Here is a 24,962-nt window from a genome sequence, read left to right as displayed (position 1 = left end):
TTAGCATCCTTACTTCAAGACACCTCGCTGATGAGGTTTATAAAATTAAATATAGCTTCAGCAGACATACATACAATTAAATACATTATTTATTGAATTGTTAGGTCTTTTAGGTTAGCTTAAATTTCCCACCTGTAGGACAATAAAGGCTATTGCTATTTTATTCAATATATTCTATTTTTAAAGAAAAAATCAAAAGGTAAAAATTCAGAATGTCTACTCACACTTATACTGTATATATAATAAGTGCACTTATAAAATGCACCATTAGATCGAGTTAACTTTGACGGGAATGTTTGGTTATTATGCTCGGTAGACCAGCTGGAAGGCTGTCGACCCTCATTCAGTGTAACACAGCGTCTCGCGCTTCCCGGAAGCAGCGATTCTGCATACAGGAAAATGGCGACTCTCTCCGTGTGTCAACCTCAGTTGGGAGGTTTCAGTTTCGAAAATTGTAAAAGGTAAGACAGCAAAAATATACACGACTACTAATGTGATATTATTAAGATACGATGTATTTTCCTTTGGGTTTTCTGTTGAAACGGCTTGTTTTCACGTTCCCTGGCTATTATCTCACAATCCTTGGGTGAGCTAGCCGACACGGCGCTGAATGACTCAGTGAATTTCATTGAGTCTCCAGTGCGGTAGCTGCATAGTCCGTTAACTGTAGATCTACTTGTTATATTTAAATATTCAGATTAAAAAGAAATACGAGCGTCGCCATTTGAAGATAACGTGTGCATTTTCTACAGTCCATATACTTAGGTTAATTTCGACTATGCAGATAGGTACAAATCCCGGTTAGCAAGGTAGGGTGGCTCGGTTCTCCATCCCCTTCGGTCTGAACATGTGGATAAAAGCCATCTAGATAATTCACCTTGCGTGTTAGTTTAACTAATAATGAATTATTGTAATAAATATATATATCCGACCTAAGATCAGGATAGCAAGTTACTTAACTAGTCGCATGATAAAAGCCGTTTAGGTGCATTCATTCATGTTTTTGTGCTTTTCAGACAACGTAATCACATGTAGAACATGCAAAAATTATTAATCGAAAACACATTAACGCATTAAGAAAAATAACTAGGTTACCTTTGAATATTTAAGCCTATTTAAAATCTGAGAAGAGTCCGAAGAGTTAGTTTAGAGATTTTTTTCTTAAGTAAGTTAGGCTACATTGTTAAAAGAAAGTTCGTGGCATGAGATTTATATAAAATACTATTCCTTGTTCTTTTCAAGATCAACCTTGTTGTCCTGTTCATAAGTTGTGTTGTGGTGTTTTCGCCAGGGAATACGAGGTTGTGCTATTACTTTTGCGAGGACACTATGTACTTCTACAACACCGACCACTTACAAATGGAGTTTGTCAACATTACAGAAATATCACATTTGAGACTAAAATTACATAGTATGATTCGATGTTGGTCGACTGTGCTATTTAATCTTTATCTTCACATGATTTTTAATCGATTACTTGATTTTTGTCATTCGTTGTATTTTATCAGAGAACAAAAAGATCGATGCAGTTTGACATTCATTTTATTTTTATATTGTATCTGTTACCTTGTTAGTAGGCCTCAGAAAAAACGAAATACAGACTAGTGATGCACTTAATTAAAAATTGTATTTGTTGTGATGTGTATTTTTGACACATTGTCAAATCATTAGAATTTACATTTGAGAACCATGTGTAGCCTATATGAAAAGACTACAATGACTAAAGACTATATTTCTCAAGTATTATAATTCAAGAGTAAATAAATAATAGTTTTAAAATAATTAGTTATTTTTAAAAATTGCATTGAAGTATGAACTAAGGATAAATCTTACTGGTTTAAAGTAAAACCTAGTTATGAAATGAATTAGAGCACAGTACGATAGTGTTTTCTTTAAGGGTTTGTAATGTGCTGGTCATACTCCATATAGATTTTTTTTTGTTGTTGTTGATGCATTTATTCTAACTTGACAGTTGATTATATTATATACATTGTTTGGACTATTAGGTTATATTTGTTTTATTACCTACATAATGCACTGCTTCAGGTTTTATGCATCATTTGCTGATCCTTTTTCTTTCTGTAGGAATGCTCTACTAGAGGCTAATGTCACTAACCTCGGTTGTGGCCTTCCTTCGTTTCGCAAAACTGGCACTACTATCTGTGGAGTCGTGTATAAGGTAGCCATCTCTGGGTTTTTGCCATGTCCCTTAGACAAATAGATGGTTATACCATTATTTAAAATTTTCTCCTTATTTCTGTGATATTTTTACTGGCACGAATGACAGTTTTGCCAAAAGCTAATCAAAATGTGCACTGCAATAAAATTAATTGGACATTACAATTAGTTGGACATTGCGGTGATCTGTGTACTGGTTAAATAGCTCTGCCGATCTCAATGGCCCTAACTAATATCCGTCACATCATAGACAGTAGCTCCTGCTTATGTACTGTCTGTGTTGGCAAAAACACTGTAGTGTGTAAGAAATTACACATTTAAAAAATGTGAACATGTTCAAATATGGTTGTGGAGAAATACAAAGACTGTACATTGAGTAATTGTATATTACTCAAGTATTATAATTCAGGAAAAAAAAAAATTTTTTAAATAACTGCAGATATTTAAAAATTCCATTCGTCATGAAGCATTTATACTTTGTTACTATGCATTTTTTAAAATAAAATATTTAAAAATGAAATTTTTGTTATGAAATATTTGATATTCTACAATGAGAAGAATCACAAATACTGACAGCATTAATACATTCTGATAAGCTAATTTATTTGCGTATTGATGTGTGATAGGTTTTTGAAGCTGAAAGAGTTAGAATTTTATTTGTGTTTTAAAATGATTTTTTTATTTTATTGTTAATAATTTTTTGCCTCAAACCTCCTCATGCTAGGATGGAGTTGTCCTGGGAGCTGACACCAGAGCAACTGAAGGAATGGTCGTAGCAGATAAGAACTGCTCTAAAATCCACTACATCTCTCCTAATATCTAGTGAGCACTAAAGCACACACAAACATGCCTAACCTGTCATGACTTGTAGAATGATTATTTGGTCATTACTTAAATGCCCAATTAGTGTGTGTGTGTGTGTGTGTGTGTGTGTGTGTGTGTGTGTGTGTGTGTGTGTGTGTGTGTGTGTGTGTGTGTGTGTGTGCGCGCGCGTTTGCGTACGTAGCTGTTGTGGAGCTGGTACAGCAGCAGACACTGAGATGACCACTCAGCTGATTTCATCTAATTTGGAGCTACATTCTCTCTCCACCAACCGCCTTCCGAGGGTCGCCACCGCCAACCGCATGCTCAAACAGATGCTCTTCAGGTGACTGGGATCCCTTCTCTTATCACTGTGTCTGAATAAACACAGAATCAGTGTCTTCAGTCCATGAGTAAAACTTGGCATGCCAATAAAAGAGTCTTAAGTTTTGCATACTGATTTTGAGTAGTATTTCTGCCTTTCTTTACAGCCTTAAGAACTTCTCTTTAGTCCCTTGGCTGGTGCTTACATTCTTAGTACTCGTATCAGCAATTTAAGTAACTCATTGTCCTGAAGTGTCCTGATTGTGAGGACATTTTTGCCCCTTTGTGGTGGATTTCTCAGGTTTTTCTAGGTGGATCTTCAGATGTTTATGTAACGTGATGTTCCTCTTTCTGCTCCATGTTTTTCCATATTGATGATCCATGTTTCCTCCTCTTTTCTCAGTTGTAAGCATTGTTTAGGTTTTAGGATGTTGTTAATGTTGAAACCTGAAACACACTCGGTGTAAGTAGACAGCAGCCAATCAGAATAATTATTGTAACACTGTACCCCTGAATTCATTTAGTTTTGCGTGGTAAAATGGTGAATGTTTATGCTGTGCTCACTTTCAACTGTTTTCCCCATTTTCTTTTTGAAGAGGTTTATTTCTTAAATTAAGAAAATTTTCAGGTTTTGGATAAACTGTTTGGCAGCTTGTACATCACAGCTAGGGGTGAACACATTGAGTAAACCACCATTAATTATCTTCCGTTTCTTCATTTCTGTCTTTATTGTTGACTTGATGCATTTATTGATGTGTGTGTGGTGTGTGTGTGTGTAGGTATCAAGGTTATATCGGAGCTGCACTGGTATTGGGAGGAGTTGACTGCAATGGCCCCCACCTGTACAGCATCTATCCTCATGGATCAACAGACAAGCTACCTTATGTTACCATGGGTGGGTCTCTCTTAACACAAGCACATCAGTGCGTGAAGGATTTTCTTGTGCACATCTGAGTATTTGCCTCCTCTCCCTCTGACTTGTAGCACTTTTCAATTAAATTTCCTTTACTTTGTTTTACTTCTGATTTGGGTTTTGTCAGGCTCTGGCTCTCTGGCTGCTATGGCTGTGTTTGAAGATCGATACAGACCTAACATGGAGGTGTGCCACACGTTTTCCTCTCATTCTCTTTGACTATTCACCAACCAAATACACATTCATGTCTTCATCCAAATATTGAGCTAAATATAATTTACATATTGATGCAAAACGTGTGTGAAATAGGTTGCTTTCATCAGCTCTGTTTTAGCAACTTCAATTCACACTATTGGCAAGTTCCACTTTTCATTTTTGTTTTTAAAAAGTAATGGACATGTGTGTTTTTTTTCTAGGCTGTACATTCACAGCCAATGTTTACCACCCTATACATTTTCCACATAATTTAAAACAAATGTTAAAAACCTTGGATAGAAACATAGTTAATGCCAATGATCTCTTTTATGATGATGATCTTTCGCGTTCTGTCAATTAGGAGGAAGAGGCAAAGCGCTTGGTGCGTGATGCAATTGCAGCGGGCATCTTTAACGACTTGGGATCGGGCAGTAACATCGATCTGTGTGTGATTACCAAAGACAGAGTGGACTACTTGAGACCACATGACCAGGCTAACCAGAAGGGTGTGCGGTAAGTAAGGACAGCTGAGTGTTGGATTTATCTCAGCAGTTCATAACTACTGCTGTAGAAGGAGCTGAGTGTTGGTGTAGGCATTCAAGAGTATGATGGTCTTGCAGTATGAGTAAATGCATGTATGGAGGGACATGTGTGATCACCGTATATCTCTTTGCAGTGATTTAATATTGACTACAAAGTCTTGGAACTCTGCTGCTTATTTCCTATTAACCTTTTCTAACTTTTAATTACAAATCAAATGTTGCTCCCTAAACATTCATCCCTCATTTACAGCAATGCATGTCTGAAATTCAGCAGAAATGTGACTTTTACCGAGTCCTGATTTCTGTTCCTCTGGTCAAATTTTTACCAGTAGGCAAGTTAAGCACTGGGATAGCAGTGTACTGAGAACATGCATGTGAAACACTCTCTTTTTACACCCTTAATGTTATATTCCTGCTTGTCTTCTGCAGAAGTGGTGACTATAAGTACAAGCATGGCACCACAGGTATTCTGACAAAGGCAGTGACCCCACTTCTGCTGGATGTAGTGGAGGAGAGCGTGCAGACCATGGACACCTCCTGAAGACATGCAACATTAACCTTTACCCTGACCCTGTACTGTCTGGAGATCTATGTGGGTTTTTTTTCTTCTGTGTTTACAATAAAATCTGTTGTGAAGAGAAGCTCAGTGTTTTTTTCAGACACCGTAGACATGCATGGAGACATGTATTTATTTATATTGAAGGGACATCCACTGACTGCAGCAGACATGTCCAATCTTTAAAAAAAAAAAATCCGGAAATCACAATGTATGATAAAAATGTTACTGCTGCAAATAAGTATTTGAACACCTGTAAAAATCAATGTTAATATTCACCGTATTTCGCCACGCCCACTTTCAAGTGTGTGTTTCTTCCGCCTTTGTGTTAGAACTTCCGGTCAGCTATTTTTGCATTAGTGTACACTACTACATTTTAATTAATTTTTTCATAAAATAGGCATTCTTGTCTTCTTAAAATTACAAAATGAATGCAAGGAAAAGATGTGGCCACTGATTATAAAATAGTTACTTATCTGATAGCCTCACAAGCACCCGACGCGTTTGCTTCATCGGAGCTTCATAACCGAGCCATTTCTCGGGATAAGGATGATCTGGTGTTGGTTTCCCCTCCACAAAATGATAAGAGCAGATATATGGATGTTTGGGTGGATGTTTTAAATTTAGCGCCTTCAGCCTTAGACGCAGGTCCTCTTCTTTGGAAGGCGGTGGATATAAGTTATAAGGTGCCCCACAACACTCAGATCTTTTCGAGCTGTGTTCGTAACACTGTTGGTCAAGCCAAGTTTTCCTCTTCTTCCAATTATTGTGACACCCTCTAACTGAACATATTATGCTAGTCGTTTTGTGTTTGTTGTCGTTTTGCTTGTAATCGGTATCAGCGTATCTGTAGCACCGGAAGTTCTAACACAAAGTCAGCCAAGATGGCCCTGCCCAGCGTTGTCATGGAAAATAGCGTGAATACCAATTGGGGCAGTCATGGCCTGGTGGTAGGGAACTGGTCTTGTGACCGGAGGGTCGTGGGTTCGATTCCCAGACCTGAGGCCATGACTGAGGTGCCCTTGAGCAAGGCACCTAACCCCAACTGCTCCCTGGGCGCCGGGCTAGGGCTGCCCACCGCTCTGGGCACGTGTGATCCACAGCCCCCTAGTAATCATAGTGTGTGTGTGTGTTCTAACTGCACAGATGGGTTAAAAAGTGGAGGACAAATTTCGATTGCTGTGTAAAATCACAATTGACAAAATATGGCACATTTACCTTTACACGTTTTGGTACAGTAGCTTTTGTTTGCAATTACAGAGGTCAAACATTTCCTGTAGTTTTTTCACCAGGTTTGCACACTCTGCAGCAGGGATTTTGGCCCATTCCTCCACATAGATCTTCTCTGGGCGACCGTAACACTCGTGACAGAGTGTTTTTTCAATAGCCCTGAATGCTCCCGTCAAAATTAATAAATATATATATATTTTGGGGCCGTATCCAGTTAATCAGGAATGAGATTGGGTCCGGACAGGACTGCGTTCGGGACCGGATCCGGACCTCGGTCCGCCAGTTGAGTACCTCTGCTATAGGGTTTAGGTCTGGAGACTGGCTAAGCCACTCCAGAACCTTAATATGCTTCTTACGTAGCCACTCCTTGGTTATCCTGGCTGTGTCATTGTCATGTTGAAAGACCCAGCCACGACCCATCTTCAATGCTCTGAGTGAAGAAAGTTGTTCCTCAAAATCTTGCAAATAATACACGGCCCAGGTGTCCTGTCCCATAGCCCTTTTCAGCCTTGTGGAAGTCTTTGAGTTTTGTGTCTAGTGTCTTTGGACAGTTCTTTGGTCTTAGCTATGTTAGTAGTTGGTGTCTTACATTGTGTGGGGTGGACAGGTGTCTATGCAGCGAACAACCTAAAACGGGTGCTTCTCATTTAGAATAATGAGTGGAGGTGGACATTTTAGAGGCGGACTAGTCTTTGAGGGCCAGAATTTTTGCTGATTGGCATGTGTTGAAATACTTATTTGGAGCAGTAACACACAAATAAATTATTAAAAAATCATACATTGTGACTTCCGGATGTTTTGTCTCTCTCACAGTGGACATGCAACTAAGATGAAAATTTCAGACCCCTCCATGATTTCTAAGTGGAAGAACTTGCAAAGTTGCAGGGTGTTCAAATACGTATTTTTCTCACTGTAACTGGTGACATCACAGTTGAATTCTATTGGTTATTGGAAGTGACCCATTGACCTATTTATCAAAACAGAAAGTCGTTAGAGCTTTGTGAAAATGTTCAGTGATAGCCTATGAATCTAAAGAAGCTGGAAAACCCACTGGGTGTATTAAGTGTAAGATATTTTGGATTTGATGGACTCAAGCTGGTAGATGTTGCCATGTAAAAATACTTATGTTTTATTTATCACAGCAAGCAAGCAGGCAGGATTGAATTATACATTTGTAGCATCATCACATGTACGCCAATGCAGATGGTGTACAAATCTGATGGAAATACTTAGGTAATCCTTGCAGTAATCTGGAAATACAGGTGGTACAACATACCACTGAAAAAAGCAGTAAAAGTGGACAAAAGAAGTGCAAGTGCTCTGTAACTAAGTTACTAAATCCAAGCAGTGTAGGGCCACCCAGTGTGGAAACGCATGATGCCCAATTCACACAATCGGAAGCGCTGCAGCTGGGTCATGTTGGGGGCACTCATTCTCATGCCAAAGTGTTAAACAAGTTGAGCATGAGAAAGTGAATTTCAGTGATAGTATTTTCTCAGTATCACTGACCACTACGACAATGCATTTATGCTCATCAGAGAATAAAAGGTGTTTTGTCTTTAACAAAAATTATTTTCTAAAATGTTAGTAATGTTAAAATGTTAGTATTAGTCAATTTAGTAAAATTTGGCTTAAATATACCATATATCTGTTGAACATACATTTAAGCTATCTTTTGCCATTGAAGCCAATACGTCCTAAACAAAATTTGTGCATGCTTTCAAATCATCCATACATGGTTTCAGCCCCTATTCAGAGCTGAATCTCCACACACAACACAAAAGGAACCTTACAGTTCCCAACACACATTTATAGATAGAACTCATTATGAAGTAACTTTTAGCTAAGGTGTCTGTGAAGTAACAGTCTGCTGTCCAATAAGGTTAGCTACATTAATACTGTTGGGCTAGATTATAGTCATACAACAGAGTTCTGACAAACAAAGAATCTACAACAGTCACTGTCATCCTCTGTCTTCAGATGTTTCAGCACAGTGTTGGTGGGAGTGGGTGGGAGTTCAGTGTGATGTTTTAGGGTCTGGCTGTCCACATTTGCATCTGTTTTGCATACTGAAGGACAAACACGACATCAGGCCGCTGGTCTGGGTCTGGGTTGATGCACATGCTGACCAAATTCCTCAACTATAAAACACATATTATATTCAATGATGCATCCATTTATCACATATTTTAAATAAACACACGTACATGTTTGTGTGTGTACCTTCTCTGAGCAATGATCTGGGTGTAGAGGTGGATAGTCACACTGTTCGATCTTCTGGCAGAGTGAGAGGAGGGTCATCTCTTCACTGTAGAAAGGACTCTGCAATGCGGCCATCTGACGGATACACAACCGGACAGAACAGTTTACATATTGTTAATTTTACAAAAATCTGCAGATTAAGTGCTTATTGTCTTTCTTTCATGGCCACTAAATTATAATCAGTAGTACAATAAAAACCTTTAAACCCAACCTTCATTAATGTCTTTAATTTCCCTGGACAAAAATGACTATATGCAACTGTCAAGGTTGGCCGGTCCGGGGTTCAGGAGAGACGCCCTCAACCCAACACTCGTCAAGGGACCCTGGCAGCCAGGACCAGCTGGAACGACCCAGCTCTTGTGGATGTTTTATCCATGTCCTTCACACGGAATTTCAGGCGGAGCTGGCCTGTAGACAGGTTATCCAAGACAGGGCCTTCCTGCCTAGCAGTTACATACCAAAGCCTGCTTTGAGAACATCATGTAGTCCCACGCAGGCTACTAAATTAATAGCCCGAAACGTCCATGCCAGACCTGTCTGTCCAGCCAGAGCCCATGCAGATCAGCAGTTCCTGACCATGATCACTACTTGCTCCCCCGCCCCATAGACAGAGGCAGGATAAGTGTTAAGACAGCCAAGTGTTTACTTGTCCTGCCTGTTACTGTTGTATATGGAAACCGCTCTCTCTCTGTTTCCGCTCTAGTGGACTCGGGCACCACCGGCAGTTTTATGAGCCAGGACCTCACAAGCGAATTAGGTATGCAGCTGGTTCCTTTCTCACCTCCCTGAAGGGTCACAGCACTGGACAGCGGGCCTATAGGCAGTGGCCTAGTCACCCATCACACGTACACTTCTCTCTATACACCACCACACATGTCCTCCCTAATATGATGTACGCCATCACTCTAGGTATCCCCTGGATACAAACACACAACCCCCGTATATCCTGGCAACAGAGTAGTATGGTAGGTTGGTCTCCACTTTGGACTCCACTGGTGTCCACTTTAGTAGAGAGCCCAGAGGCAGGCAAACTGAGGGCTGCCACCCTGAGTACGCAGACCTCCAGGAGGTGTTTAGTCCCATCAAAGCCACTCAGCTGCCACTATACTGCGCCTGGGACTGTTCCAGGGATCTCAGAGAGGGGGCAGTGCCTCCCCATAGGAGGAGCAGGTTATGGAGCAATACATCCAAGAGGCTTTAGACCAGGGTTACATCCGTCCCTCTACTTCACCCGCCTCAGCCAGTATCTTCTTTGTAAAAAAGAAGGACAAGGGGCTGAGGCCATGCGTGGACTACTGAGGACTCATTTCCCTCTTGGTATAATTCCCCCACCCACTGCCGTTAGTGCTGGCCGCACTGAGAAGGTATTTCACCAAATTGGATCTATGCAGTGCCTACAATCTCATCCATATCCGTGAGGAGGATGAGTGTAAGATGACATTTACCATGGCCACAGGGCATTACGAATACCGAGTACTGCCGTTTGGTCTCACCACAGCTCCGTCGGTTTTTCAGGCGTTCATCACTGAGGGCCTGGGGGGGTATTTGGGAGATCAGTTGTCGCTTACATTGATGACATTTTGATCTACTCCACTACCCTTGACCAACATGTTCATGATGTGTGTGGAGTCCTGGGCACTCTCCTGCACAATCATCTATATTCCAAGCTGGAGACGTGCGAGTTTCACCTCAACGAGGTGAGCTTCCTGGGATACATCATCAGGCAGAGCACCATGCGTATGCATCCAGGCAAGGTGGAGGCGACTACAGACATGCTGCGAGCTCCAGCGGTTTCTGGGGCGTGGCACCCCTTCGTGGTGATCACTTTAAATACTTTAAGAACACCAAAAGGCTCGAGGCAGGCTCTCTGGTAACAATTTTTCTCTTGGTTCATGGTAACGTATTGACCAGGAGAGAAAAACACGAGGGCGTGTTCACCTACCAACCAGGCGACAGGGTCTGGTACTTATTTGGACAAGGGTGGAATGCTCTTTAATGGGTTGAGAGAGTCCTTGCCTCAATTGGATGAGGTCAAGAATCTTCGGTTCTTGTTTACGAGTGAGGGAAGGATGGAACGTGAGGTTGACAGGTGGATCGGTGCGGCAGCTGCAATGTTGTGGACGCAGTACCATACCGTTGTGGTGAAGAGAGAGCTGAGCCAAAAGGTAAAGCTCTCGATTTACTGGTCAATCTACGTTCAGACTCTCACCTATGGTCAGGAGCTGTGGGTAGTGACCGAAAGAATGAGATACAAGCGGCTAAAATTAGTTTTCTCGGCAGGATGTCCGGGTTTTCCCTTAGAGATAAGGCGAGAAGCACGGTAATCCAGGGGAGACTTGGAGTAGAGTTGCTGCTCTTTTCATGTAGAGAGGAGCTAGTTGAGGTTGTTCAGGCATCTGGTCCAGATGCTCCCTAGGCGCCTCCCTGGTGAGATGCTCCAGGCATGTCCAACTTGGAGCAGGCCCAGGGGCCCCAGGACACTGGAGAGATTATCTTTTGGCTGTCCTATGAACGCCTCGGTATCCCCCAAGAAGAGCTGGAAGAGGTGGCTGGGGAGAGGAAAACCAGGGCCTCTTTGCTTAAGCTACTGCCCCCTCGACTCAGACCTGGAAAAGCTGTTGCAAATGGATGGATGGATGGATGATTATTGTTATTATAACTAATGTCAAATTAGCCAAAGCTGCTAATTCTACATAAATTAGGGATGGATGAGCTTGCTTCATAACTTTATTACTTCATAACAGTTATTAAGGTATTATGGTACAGTTCCCCTTACAATCTCCAAATAGTTTTTCTCAGACACCCTACAACCATGTATAAAAATAATAAATGCTGTTTTGTCTTACCACAAAAAGATAAAGCGCTAAAGACAAATGACAGCTAACACTTAGCACACAGGTTGAACAACAACTTACAAAGAACATGGATGAGACACACAGGTCCAGACCAGGACATCTATTAACCCAGAATAGTTCTTATGCTTATTTAGTTCTTTATTGCTTAACTTACTGTATATATGTGTAAAACTGCTTTGTGATAACAGCTGTTGTAAAAAGTGGTAGAGAAATAAATTTGACTTTGTCTTTGAAAATATATACTGTTAGAAAAAGTCTGCAAAATTTCGAGGACTGTTTTCAGCTGAGAGCTGTTGTTTTAAAGTTTTTGTATGTTTTTGTTTATCTAAGTACATCTTACTCTGTTCAAAACCAGGAATAACTGTGAGCTATTATGTCTTCACATTTTCTTAATTTGATGGTTATCTTGTTTTTGTACAAAAATTAGTTTAAATATATTAACATTACTTAGAAACAGAAGAGAAATCAAAGAAAATGAGTGTTCAAAAATGCATCTGATCAAGATTTTAAAATATATATATTAAAAAATTGTCTGAAAAAACCACATGTGGTGTGAACAGGCCTTAAATCTAAATCTGAACTGAACATTCCTACTACAATTAACATGGGACAACACCATACCTCATACAGCAGGCAGCCCAGAGACCAGATGTCTGATTTAAAGTTGTAACCATTCTCATGGATCCTCTCAGGAGACATGTAATAGGGGGTACCTACTGTAACAGAGACATTTAATAGGGGTTAACTACTGTAACAGAGACGTGTAATAGGGGGTATCTAGTGTAACAGAGACATGTAATAGGGGTTAACTACTGATTTCACAGTGATGGAACCAGTGAAACCCAGTGAGATTAAACGAATTGGCAAGATTAATTGGTGAATGCACTGTGATTAGCTATTGATTTTTTCTAACACTAGAAATAAGTGGACTTCATGGATTTGTAACAGAGCTATCTGAGATATTGATTCTTATAGAGATTAGCTCAACAGAAATTCAGAGCTGGAGTGGAGTAATTAAGGTTCTTCAATACCTGTTTTATTGCTTTGCACAGTTACAATCTTCCAACACATGAACGGCTTAGTCATTAGCAGAGAAAGCAGGGAAAGTCTGAAACTGTGCATGACAGTGGGGTCCAATATGGTTGGAAACAACAGTTTGGACAATACTCTAGGTCAGGGGTATCAAACTCATTTTGGCACTAAGTATGCCAAAATTAGGCATCAAGAAAAACAACAAATTGCTAAAGAATTAAAAGGCAATCGATCTGCGATCGCAACAGACTGCGATCGCAACAGAATGTGTCCCGGCGCCCAGGGAGCAGTTGGGGTTAGGTGCCTTGCTCAAGAGCACCTCAGTCATGGCCTCAGGTCTGGGAGTCGAACCCACGACCCTCCGGTCACAAGACCAGTTCCCTACCAGCAGGCCATGACTGCCCCAAAAATTGTAGTTGGGAGCACCTTGCTCAACACGTTGAGCTAATGGAGATGAGCATATAGCTCTCTGTGGGGAATGATTATGGTAATGTTGTCCGTGGTGAAAATGAGTTTGACACCCCTGCTCTAGGCAGTATCAGTTAACTACTTTAGCTCGTTGTGTTACAGGAGCCACTGTGTTGGCTAAAATAGAGGGTACATTGTATATTTCTGAACACAAAGCCAAAGTAAAATGTTTAAAGTTCCTGTTGCATATTGCATCCTTCTCTGGCTCACTTTTTTACTGACAAATTTTAGTGTGGTAGTAGAAGAGTCCCTGCCTTATAAAACCATAGAGGAAGCTGTGCATCCTGTATGTGTCGGTGTAATATTCATCTGCATGTTTACCTAGTGAGTGTGCAACTGTGGTTTTGGAGCTAAAGAACCGTCCCAAGCCCAGATCTCCCAGTTTGACAACCCCAGCAGCTGTGATGAACACATTGGCTGGCTTTATATCTGAGAGAGACACACAGAAAAACAGTCCATATTATTAATGCATACTTAAATCAAAACAGTCCATATTATTAATGCATACTTGAGTAATGAGCCTGAGGTTCTGAAAGAAAAATATGTATATTTCAGCACACGTGTGTATGCATGCATGTGTAATGTGTGAGTCTGCTTATGTGTATATCAGCACGTGTGTGTGTGCATGCATGGGTAATGTGCATGTCTGCGTACATGTGTTTCAGCACATGTGTGCATGCATGGGTAATGTGCATGTCTGCGTACATGTGTTTCAGCACATGTGTGCATGCATGGGTAATGTGTGAGTCTGCGTACATGTGTATATCAGCACGTTTGTGTGCATGCATGGGTAATGTGCATGTCTGCGTACATGTGTTTCAGCACATATGTGTGTGTGTGTATGCATTGGTGTTCACCTCTATGCATGACTCTGCGAGAGTGCATGTGCTCCACTGCACTGCACAACTGCACAAAGTACTTCCATATTGCCCTTTCAGGAATCAACCTCCGCTTCTTCTTAAAATACTTGAAGCACAGACACAAACACACTATTTTTCAATTAAATAAAAACTAAAACAATGCTAAAACAAAAATTGGCTAGATTTCATGTCTACCCTTCCTGAAATAATGAATCCTTCTATGAATCACAATGGCCACAAATGAATTTTAAAAAAGCACAAATATTGGTTGAAAGCACAAATATTGGTTGAAAGAGGTTATTATGGCATCTGACACTGTAAGGAATGTCAAACACAGCACAGACATGGGAGCAGAGAGAGAAAAACACATAGGGTTGCTCCATATCATAGCACCACATCATAACTGTAGTTATTCACACACACACACACACACACACACACACACACACACACACACACACACACACACACACACACACACACACACACACACACACACACACACACACACACACACACACACACACACACACACACACACACACCTTCAGTATGGGGATTACAGACCTTTATCATATGGGAGAGGTCTCCAGCATCAGCTAACTCCAGCACAATATTCAACACATTTTCATCAATGAAGGAGTCAATGTACTTTATCACATTAGGGTGGTTCAGCTGCTACAGAGAGGAAGAGTAACAATGTTACACATACATGAAGATATAGCAGATATAAGACATGAGGTTATAGCAGATACAAGACTCTATCAAGACAGTGTCAACTGTGTTAAGAGGTTTTTACATATAAAGATAGATATAAAGTCTTTAGCAGTGGGAAGAGGAATAAAGCAGATACAGGAGTAGATTTGATTTTCATTGATTTTCAATTATATTGCTCATATTATATTGATCCATTTCCAATATATCAACAAGATATGAAATCTTACAGATATTAACTGAATTTTCTGTAAACTATGTTTTAATCAAAATAAACTGAAACAAGATATAGTACATAGCACATATTTGTACAAAAATAGTCCTTTTTATTGTTCACCGCTGATCCTTTCAATCTTAGCTCATATTTCTTATCAGTGAATGCTTGTGTCCAAGGACATTCTAAAAGGGAACACGAACATTAACTGAACGCAACATCAACATTCTTGTCCCCCGAACATTTCAAAGCAAAGTTATGAACATGGCTGTACTTACACTATATTGCCAAAGGTATTCGCTCACCCATCCAAATTATCGGAATCAAATGTTCCAATCACTTCCATGGCCACAGGGGTGTAAAATTAAGCACCTAGGCATGCAGACTGTTTTTACAAACATTTGTGAAAGAATGGGTCGCTCTCAGGAGCTCATTCCAGCGTGGAAATGTGATAGGATGCCACCTGTGCAACAAATACAGTAGGTAAATTTCCTCACTCCTAAATATTCCACAGTCAACTGTCAGCTGTATTATAAGAAAATGGAAGTGTATGGGAAGGATAGCAACTCAGCCATGAAGTGGTAGGACACGTAAACTGACCGAGCGGGATCAGCGGATGCTGAAGCGCATAGTGCAAAGAGGTCGCCAGCTTTCTGCAGAGTCACTACAGACATCCAAACTTCATGTGGCCTTCAGATTAGCTCAAGAACAGTGCGCAGAGAGCTTCATGAATGGGTTTTCATGGTTGATCAGCTGCATCCAAGCCATACATCGCCAAGTGCAATGCAAAGCGTCGGATACAGTGGTGTAAAGCACTCCGCCACTGGACTCTAGAGCAGTGGAGGCACATTCTCTGGAGTAAGGAATCACGTTTCTCCATCTGGAAATCTGATGGATGAGTCTGGGTTTTTGGTTGCCAGGAGAACGGTACTTGTCTGACTGCATTGTGCCAAGTGTAAAGTTTGTTGGAGGGAGGATTATGTTGTGGCGTTGTTTTTCAGGAACTGAGCTTGACCCCAGGAACACTGAATGCTTCAGCATACCAAGACATTTTGGACTATTCCAAGCTCCCAACTTTGTGGGAACAGTTTGGAGCTGGCCCCTTCCTCTTCTAACATGACTGTGCACCAGTGCACTAAGAAAGGTCCATAAAGACATGGATGGCAGAGTCTGGTGTGGATGAACTTCACTGGCCTGCACAGAGTCCTGACCTCAACCCGATAGAAAACCTTTAGGATGAATTAGAGCGGAGACTGAGAGCCAGGCCTTCTCATCCAACATCAGTATGTGACCTCACAAATGCACTTCTGGAAGAATGGTCAAAAATCCCCTAAATACATTCCTAAACCTTGTGGACAGCCTTCCCAGAAGAACTGAAGCTGTTCTAGCTGCAAAGGGTCGACCAACATCATATTGAACCCTATGGATTAGGAATGGGATGTCACTTAAGCTCATATGAGTCAAGGAAGGTGAGCAAATACTTTTGGTAATATAGTGCATCATAACCAACGTCAGATAATGAAGTATTGTATGGATGTTTAGATCACAGTAGCAGGGTTGCTAACTTTTCAAGTTCGCTTGGAGTGAGATTTGAACCTGGAGGATGTGGCAAGTGTAAATTGTTACCGGGGGGGGGGGGGGGGGGGGGGGGGGGGGGGAGTAAAATGGACACAAATTAAGTATTATTATAATGCGTGAGAGTTGGCAACCCTGCAGTAGTCTCAAAATTTGCTAATAATAAAGGCCCACATTAAACTAAGCAAACCTGATTTAGAGAAATATGTATGGTTAAGTAAAACATCAGTACAGCACAACACCAATGTTATTAGTGTGTGACGTCCGCGGCAAGAGAAGGATGCCAAGATGCATAGCAGGCTCACAAACGTATCAGTGCTTAACACTGACACACATGTGCAACTCACATTGATACAATCAACAGCTTACAGCAACTAAAAACTAGACACACGTTTATATACACAAATCATAATGGAAGACAAGTGTGACACATAATTCTAACAAGACAAGAGACAGGTGTCACAAATGAGGGGCATTAGCACACATACATACACACACTCAGGGGTCCATATAAGGACATAACTAAACCACATGCAGACATGCCCCAAAAGGGAGGAATATATTTTAAGGGAGGAGTATATTTTTAAAATACTACAATAATAAAACAATAGCCTCCTGAAATCCATAATTTTGGTTCCTGGTATGAGAGTTTTGTATTGTCCCATTCTTAATCAAGAAGAATTTCGATTTCCAACTGGTTAAATTATTTACTTTGTGTTTTTGAACTTTGTCTTTCTGTCACAAAACACTCTTAAGTACTAACCTTGAGCAAATCAATCTCCTTAATGCAATCCTGACGAGATTTAGCATCCATCATCTCAAAAATCTAAGAACACAACAGATTTCATATTAGTACAGAATGCCCATTTTCTGAAACTCACTGCCACCACTCCTATTAATTGGTTTTCCATTTCTAATCCTTAAATGTAAAAACATTTTTTAAATGGATGTAAAAACTTTTTCTCTATTATGAATTATAGAAATATCTTGTATTAAGGAAAGCAAGCTATTATCTACAAAGTGATTAAATTAAAAACACCAAAATACAAAAAAAAATGAATATGAAAAAGATAACAGAATAATTATTGATAATGATAATTAATTTACTTGTGGTTAATTATGGACTGGGCTTGTTTTTAAGGGAAACAATAACAATATTTTTTCAGTGGATGAAAGTATTCCACTGGTAGTTGGAATATGAGTATATTTTACCTTTTTCATAATATAATTAAAACTATAGTCAAGGATGGTGCAATGTATACTGAGAAATCTATTCACATTGGGGGCATAGGTGTCCATAGAGGGTGTTCTGAGGCTAATATAAGGAAGTATAATATAATATAAGGAACAGATTTTGGCTTGAGCAGAAACTGTCCAATAGACTGATGGCAATTTGGAGCTTACCGTGGCAAATGCAATTTATCCAAAACAATTATTTATCCAATTAGCATTTGCTTATGATTTTGTGGAAGTGCTTTCTTCTAGTAATCTGGTAATGTCTGCATAGGGAATGATGATGTGAGTCTATAATAATATGATTTCAGGTTGGTGCAAAACCACTGCAAACCTGACCCCTACCTGTTATTAACATCCTGATAGGTATGAAGGAAGAAAATATATTAATAAATAGTGAACTAAAATCAAAATACATTATAATATTCCATGTATTTGTGCTTTGACACATTAGTAATACCGGTAATAGAAAATAACCAACAAATCTATAGTATATAGTACTTTTATAGTACTTTTGATATAATTCAGAATAGAGAAATGGGTAATAATTCATTTTCCTATTTTAGGATTAGAAAACTAATTAATGGTAGGTACACAGACCCTGCGTGACTGGCTATGGAGTTTCAGTGTTAGTGTGTACATTGGGTAGAGATACCTGCACTTTCTTTAGTGCCACCTGCTGGTTCTCCAGTAGATATGTGGCCTTATAGACCTCACTGAACTGACCGCTACCAATCTTCTTCTCAATGCGGAAATTAGACAGGTCACTGCAGTAACCCAATTCATGGCCCTGCCATAAAATATAAGGCAGAGTGTGTTTAATAATTTGAAAATGTTGAACACCATTATCAAATCACTGTATTAGACTACATGAACCTGAGTGTTGTCATTATTCAGACGAAAAGTGGATGAGTGTCTATTAAGTGACATAAAATGAAAATGTAAATTAAAATACAAGAGAATTTCTTTGAATTCAGAACTTTCTATACAAGGTGTAGAATATGTGGTAAATTCTGCATTTTACATGCATTTCAGGGAGAGGATCTGTGAACTGATCTTCAAAGTTAAAATGTGGGTGGGTGTATGCTGGGTGTGTGCTCTGACCTGGACACCATAGCCTGGCACTGTGCAGTTTTTATTGTGGTCCTGCTGATTGCACTCCTCCATTATAACATGTCAAACCTGAAACAAACACATACACATGTAGTTGTGGGCTCAGTGCTGAGAAATCAAACATGACACTAACAAAACCAACCCTAAATCAATTCATCAAACATTAAACACACGCACACACATTCTTATTTTACAGTTTGACAAGTTTGACAAGGCTAAATAATATAGCTACAATTTAAGAACACATGTAATTGTCAGTCATCCTGAGGAAGTAAATCAGTCACTAACAATCTAATAGAGATACATTGTTATTTGGTCTTCTGGAATGTGTGTGCATGGCACAGTCCCAGAATCAGTTGCCACAGCAGCACATAATTCATTTTCTTTCTTTTTCCCACTGCCATTATTGACTGTCTTTCTCCACTGGCTGATGGAAAATCTCACTAAGAATTACCATCTGGGATCAAAGTCTGCAAGCAGGCACGTGTGTACAAATACATACACACAAGCACACAGTTCTAGGGAAAACATACTAAGCACGAGGAAATGAGCACAGTATTGAAATGCTGCATGCTGAGTGCATGTGTATCCTAGGTCATTTAGATATGAGTAATCATTGTGTGTGTGAGTGTAGTACCACACATTTCAGTTTAACTCTTTATTTGGGATTCCACAGAAATGTTTCAGATAACATGTCTATTTATTTCTCTCTCTCTCTCTCTCTCTCTCTCTCTCTCTCTCTCTCTCACACACACACACACACACACACACACACACACACACACACACACACACACACACACACACACACACACACACACACACACACACACACTCTCAACCTGCCAGAAGATGATAGGAAATGAAACCGAACATGTAGCCACCACATGCCCACACATACTGTATGCTGGTTTATATTGGAAATTCACCTGCTAGTGCTCTCACCCTACCTGCACTTTCAGAACAATTTGTGTGATGCATGAGATTTGCACTCTGCATTAGAATTATTTATGCCCAAAGTCAAAATGGATGGGTCAAAAAGGGTCAAATTTATATCACATAAAAGATCATAATATCTGAGTCAATGCATTTGATGCTTTGAATAAGGAAACCTTTACTGATCTGGGGTGTTGTTGTAAGCAGTGATCTTCATTAATATTTGTATGTGTGTGAGGGCTCTTTATTTGGCATATTTTATTTCCTGATCTTTAAACAAACTATAAATAAGCCTCCTGACCTGACACATTTACAAAGACAAACATACACTCACAGGTCACTTTATTAGGAACACCTTTCTGGTACTGGTTTGGACCCCTTTTTGCCTTCAGAACTGCCTTAATCCATCATGGCATAGATTCAACAAGGTACTGGAAACATTCCTCATAGATTCTGGTCCATATTGACACGATAGCATCACACAGTTGCTGCAGATTTGTCGGCTGCACATCCATGATGTCAATCTCCCGTTCCACAACATCCCAAAGGTGCTCTATTGGACTGAGATCTGGTGACTGTGGAGGCCATTCGAGTACAGTGAACTCATTGTCTTGTTCAAGAAACCAGCCTGGGATTGTTCGCACTTTATGACATGGTGCATTTTCCTGCTGGAAGTAGCCATCAGAATATGGGTACACTGTGGTCATAAAGGGATGGACTCTGCTCAATTGGTACTAATGGGCCCAAAGTGTGCCAGGAAAACATCCCCCACACCAACAACCATGACACGCTCAAAGTCACTTAGATCACCTCTCTTCCCCATTCTGATGCTCGATTTGAACTACAGCAGAGCTTTTTGGCCATGTCTACATGCCAAAATGTGTTAATGAGCAGTTGGACAGGTGTACTTAATAAAGTGGCCGGTGAGTGCATATCTCAGTGCACACACAGTGCATGAAAGGGAAAGACTATTTGCTTAACAATCAGTCTGTTCTAAAGATTTCCTTCACTAACATTATTTACAGCATTATGTAAAAACATACCATGAAACGCCATAAGTAATGTTAACAAAGTAATAAACATGTTCACAATCATTAGATGAATTGAATTTATTTATTGATCCCATGAGTGGGAAATTAAATTCCCCTGGGGTCACGGTGTAAAGAGATGCGCCGCCGTTCACAGATTGGAGGCAAAAACAGAGAGAGATAAACTAGGAGGAGACAAAAAAATATGACCAGAGATTATTCTCACAACAGGACAACAGTCTGTGTGCATGCAAAAAAAAACCCATAACACATACAAGCATTGATAACACAGACAGTCAAGCAGTGAGAGTCGTGATTCATCTAGACGGGGGAGGGGGAGCCAGAGGAATTCATGCTTTACTGACAGTCACAGTCTGTGTTTCCACAGCTCTACCCATCGCATCAATCAAATTGGGCAATTTTCGTGGGCGTTTGATAACTGACCCCATTCTTTTAATTTCCCGATACACCAGGGCAACGCCTAATCCAATCAGCAGAAACCCAGTGATCAAAGTTGCAAATAGATACACGTTCTGAACATCTTCCAGGGAGAGAGGCGCGAGACACAAACCCCGCCACATCCGATATGAGTCAAACACATATCTAGCTGAGAACATTCAGTCTGGATATGTGGGTTCTCCCACACCATGACTCCTCGGGGAAAAAGTAGTGTCATAAACAATGTTAATCAAGACAGTGTTGTAGTATTAATGAAAACTCTGTTTCCTTCAAACTCTGGATCTACTCTTGTTCTTGGGTGTGTTCAGTGGACTCACACTGCAGTTATCAAAACCAGCTTCAATGGACAGACACTCTCTCACATTTAGCTTCACATACAACACAGCGTAGAAAGGGGTTAGAATATTCTTGTGTGTGTGTGTGTGTGTGTGTGTGTGTGTGTGTGTGTGTGTGTGTGTGTGTGTGTGTGTGTGTGTGTGTGTGCAAGAGCGCGTGTTCATGCACGGGAGGCGGTGTGGGGCGCAATTACACCTCTATTGGCTAATAATATTTACAATCCGGGTGATAACATGCGCAGATATATTCCAAATGATCATACTTCAGGAAGCAAAACGCAAAAATGACCTATGGGTTTTACTGCATGGAAACAGCGTCAGGCGTGATGTGGTTTGTTTCTCTTTTATTATTTTACTTTCATTTTAGCAGAATTAATTCAGCGCAGTTCCAGTCCGGTACAATGAGAATTGATGCATACGAATAAAACTGCTATGTGCAAAAGAGGCACGTCTAAACAATTGACCCATCACTATTGATTAAAACAAAATAAAAGAAAGCCGTTGCGCGGCTGAGACACTACGTAAAAGGCCCTGCTCCTGACTCTTACGGCCTGCAGAAGGCCGGGGATTTCCATGCTGTACTGCGTGCTGCATTCATCAGATAAACATAGGATTACAGTTAACACAATGTTTTGCTCTGTTCATGTTCGTTGAGCGATGCAGCAGATGACAAAAGTGAACAAAGTATCCAGTAGAATTGCATACGACATATAGAGCAAGCATTTTGCATAGCTTACCTTATTCTGCTAGATTGGTCACTTATAGCCTACGTAGAAAACGGACGAAACCATAACTAGCTCCTTTTTATTATTCTACGTGCCTCATGCTGCTGTCACTCGTCTTCTTTCTCTTTTCCTTTCTTATTTAATATTTTACAGGTTTATACATGCGCCTTGCAACTCTTCTTCAGGGAAAGTTCCTCAACTGTCGTAGTTTTATCTGTCTCTGGGCGGAGAAATTCAACTTCGGAAGTGTGTTACTGAACAGCATCAACAGGGGAGGGGCACATACGCGTCAAAGAATAACGGTGTGGACAGAATCAGGTTAAATGTCACAGAGCATGATCTACACTTTCCTACAAGTTCACCGCGGAGTGTTAAACCATTTTGTGACTGTTCATTTGACTGAATATATAGGCTAACTCACATTTAAATACTGAACTAGATTACCGTTATAGCCATATACAAATTCTAACCCTAAATTAAAACCGTTTTCCAAAAGAATTAAAAAAAGAAACACCTTAACATGGTTAGATTGAATATTACACGGAACTCTCTCTCTGATTGAAAATTATCTTTACACGTGAGCTTTATGGTAATGTTGGGATTGGCACAGTTGTTAATGTAACGCAGAAGTCGTTGAACGATTACCAGGCAAATTCAAAAAAGCGACTTTATAACATCTCATCATATGAATACGTTCAATATAGGCAGATACCCGACACTGAGAGTAAGGGGCCATCAAAGGATCACAATGTTCATTTGTCCAACATCCTTGTACACCATTCCTGGTTAGACCACTGCCGCCGACCCGTCCCCCCAAACCCCGCACCCCCGCCTCCCCGCCCCATCAAACCCCGCACCCCCGCCTCCCCAGACTGAGAGACGTGAAACACGTGAAACACGTGACAGAGACGAGAAACACGATAAAAACACGAACTAAACAGAGACAAGATAAACGCATTGTAGACAAAGTAGACAAAAACCTGGACATTTACAAGGAGTAAACATTTACCAACTAAAGAAATAAAGATAATCGGGAAAACGTGCAATGACCAGCGAAGATAGACTGAGAACACAGAAACATGAGGAAATCAGGGAACTGACTAGGAATAGGAATAATAGAATTTGGAAACTTTAAAATTATAAATGAAATAAGACTTTGGCTTTCATCCAAAACCTGACCTAAACATCTAATTACTGTTTGAAAGAAAACATTATAGGCTAGTTTAAATTTAAAGAAGTAAAAAAAAAACACATTTTATTGATTTTTTATTGCAGTGACAGCAAACCATTGGAAAGAACTATGGAAGGATGAAAATGGATACATTTGAAAACAAAATAATCACACAGCCCGTGTCAGTGGGGACAATGAGCTGATGTCTGCCTATGCTGCACTAGACTGCACCCAAAGACTGCACAGCCAGTTTTCCTAGCTGTGGCATCATTATTGAAAATTGTTCTTCCTTCTTGTGGCTGCTTGCCCCTCACTGAGCAGCTCTACTTTCTTTTCACTTCTGCTTAACCTTGCAGCATTATCTGCTGCAATGTCCTCTCTTCCTGCACCACCAGCACTACAGTCACTTCGCTGTGCTTGGCACCTAGTTTTTTCTAGTCCATCCACATAGTACTATATTATTTGCCATGGTGTTTCTGCACTGAAGATGTAGCTGAGGTGTTGAGCTGCACATGCTGCCTGAGCTTCTCTGGCAGAAATGTTTTCAGGAAGTAGCCTAGCACCAGCTCTTCCTGTGCAGCTATTTAAAACGTCTGGCAGGTCTAGTCATCCACTCTCTCTACAGCCTCTGCCATGGAAACCCTCTCCAAAAGCAGCCAACGGGCGATTAATTCCACTGTCTCCTGCCCGTAACATTACTGGAGGGTTGTGGTCAATGCAGCGCATATGGCAGATCCATGAGCCCCTTTCCCTTCAGCACCCAACACAGCTTCATCCCACTGACATCCAACACCCAGCTGTGATACCAAGCTGCCACTTAAAGCAGTGTGGAATAAAGTTCCCAGGTGGCTTCACCGTTGTAGCATGGAAGGTGTGTGGCTGCTGTATCCCACTTCTGACAGTAATGTAGAGTTGAAGAAATGGAAGACATTTCTGTTCAAAAACATAAAAAGTGCTCACACAACAAACAAGCAGAATGAGACTTTTTGACCACTGCCATCAAGGAGGAGGGTCAATTTTTGGTCTTGTAGACAAGTGTCAGAGGTTTAAACCTGATATGAGCAGCTACAGGAAGCCAATGAAGTAAACAGAATAGTGGAGTGTTGAAGATCAGCCATGCTGCATAATTCTGGTTCAATTGCAGGGGTCTGAAAACACACAGGAGTAGCTTGTAGTAGTCAAGCCTGAAGAGACTGAATAAGCACCTGAGTAGCTTCCCTGAAGAGAAGGATGAGTTCCCTAA

At 40.5% G+C, this 24,962-nt stretch overlaps 2 protein-coding genes across 2 annotated transcripts; one reads left to right on the top strand and one right to left on the bottom strand.

Annotated features, from left to right (window-relative positions):
- The first annotated feature begins 316 nt into the window (after positions 1–316).
- psmb7 (proteasome 20S subunit beta 7) lies at positions 317–5,594 on the top strand. The gene is made up of 8 exons (XM_076979296.1): positions 317–461; positions 2,086–2,179; positions 2,903–3,000; positions 3,185–3,325; positions 4,083–4,198; positions 4,344–4,402; positions 4,773–4,924; positions 5,383–5,594. Exons 1-8 carry the CDS (start codon positions 400–402, stop codon positions 5,492–5,494), a joined length of 834 nt encoding a protein of 277 aa, XP_076835411.1. The 5' UTR covers positions 317–399; the 3' UTR covers positions 5,495–5,594.
- A 2,250-nt stretch (positions 5,595–7,844) lies between these two features.
- nek6 (NIMA-related kinase 6) lies at positions 7,845–22,809 on the bottom strand. The gene is made up of 10 exons (XM_076979295.1): positions 22,561–22,809; positions 19,057–19,134; positions 18,608–18,742; positions 17,483–17,545; positions 14,784–14,894; positions 14,214–14,322; positions 13,678–13,785; positions 12,478–12,572; positions 8,963–9,076; positions 7,845–8,880 (listed from the first exon to the last, which is right to left on the bottom strand). The coding sequence occupies exons 2-10, from the start codon at positions 19,117–19,119 to the stop codon at positions 8,770–8,772; spliced, it is 909 nt and encodes a 302-aa protein (XP_076835410.1). The 5' UTR covers positions 19,120–19,134; positions 22,561–22,809; the 3' UTR covers positions 7,845–8,769.
- Positions 22,810–24,962: the final 2,153 nt, after the last annotated feature.

This window comes from Brachyhypopomus gauderio, chromosome 18 (genome assembly GCF_052324685.1).
Source record: "Brachyhypopomus gauderio isolate BG-103 chromosome 18, BGAUD_0.2, whole genome shotgun sequence".
Lineage (NCBI taxonomy): Eukaryota > Metazoa > Chordata > Actinopteri > Gymnotiformes > Hypopomidae > Brachyhypopomus > Brachyhypopomus gauderio.
The sequence above is the reverse complement of the archived record's forward strand: the minus strand, read 5'-3'. Positions and strand labels throughout refer to the sequence as shown.

Excerpts from the sequence above, each read along its gene's own strand:
- psmb7 (XM_076979296.1), top strand. The coding sequence starts at position 400 with ATGGCGACTCTCTCCGTGTGTCAACCTCAGTTGGGAGGTTTCAGTTTC. Across the intron at positions 462-2,085 it reads AGTTTCGAAAATTGTAAAAG|GAATGCTCTACTAGAGGCTA; the intron begins GTAAGACAGCAA and ends TTCTTTCTGTAG. Across the intron at positions 4,199-4,343 it reads GCTACCTTATGTTACCATGG|GCTCTGGCTCTCTGGCTGCT; the intron begins GTGGGTCTCTCT and ends GGGTTTTGTCAG.
- nek6 (XM_076979295.1), bottom strand. The coding sequence starts at position 19,119 with ATGGAGGAGTGCAATCAGCAGGACCACAATAAAAACTGCACAGTGCCA. Across the intron at positions 17,546-18,607 it reads TGGCACTAAAGAAAGTGCAG|ATTTTTGAGATGATGGATGC; the intron begins GTATCTCTACCC and ends TTGTGTTCTTAG. Across the intron at positions 12,573-13,677 it reads CACAGTTGCACACTCACTAG|TAGGTACCCCCTATTACATG; the intron begins GTAAACATGCAG and ends TCTCTGTTACAG.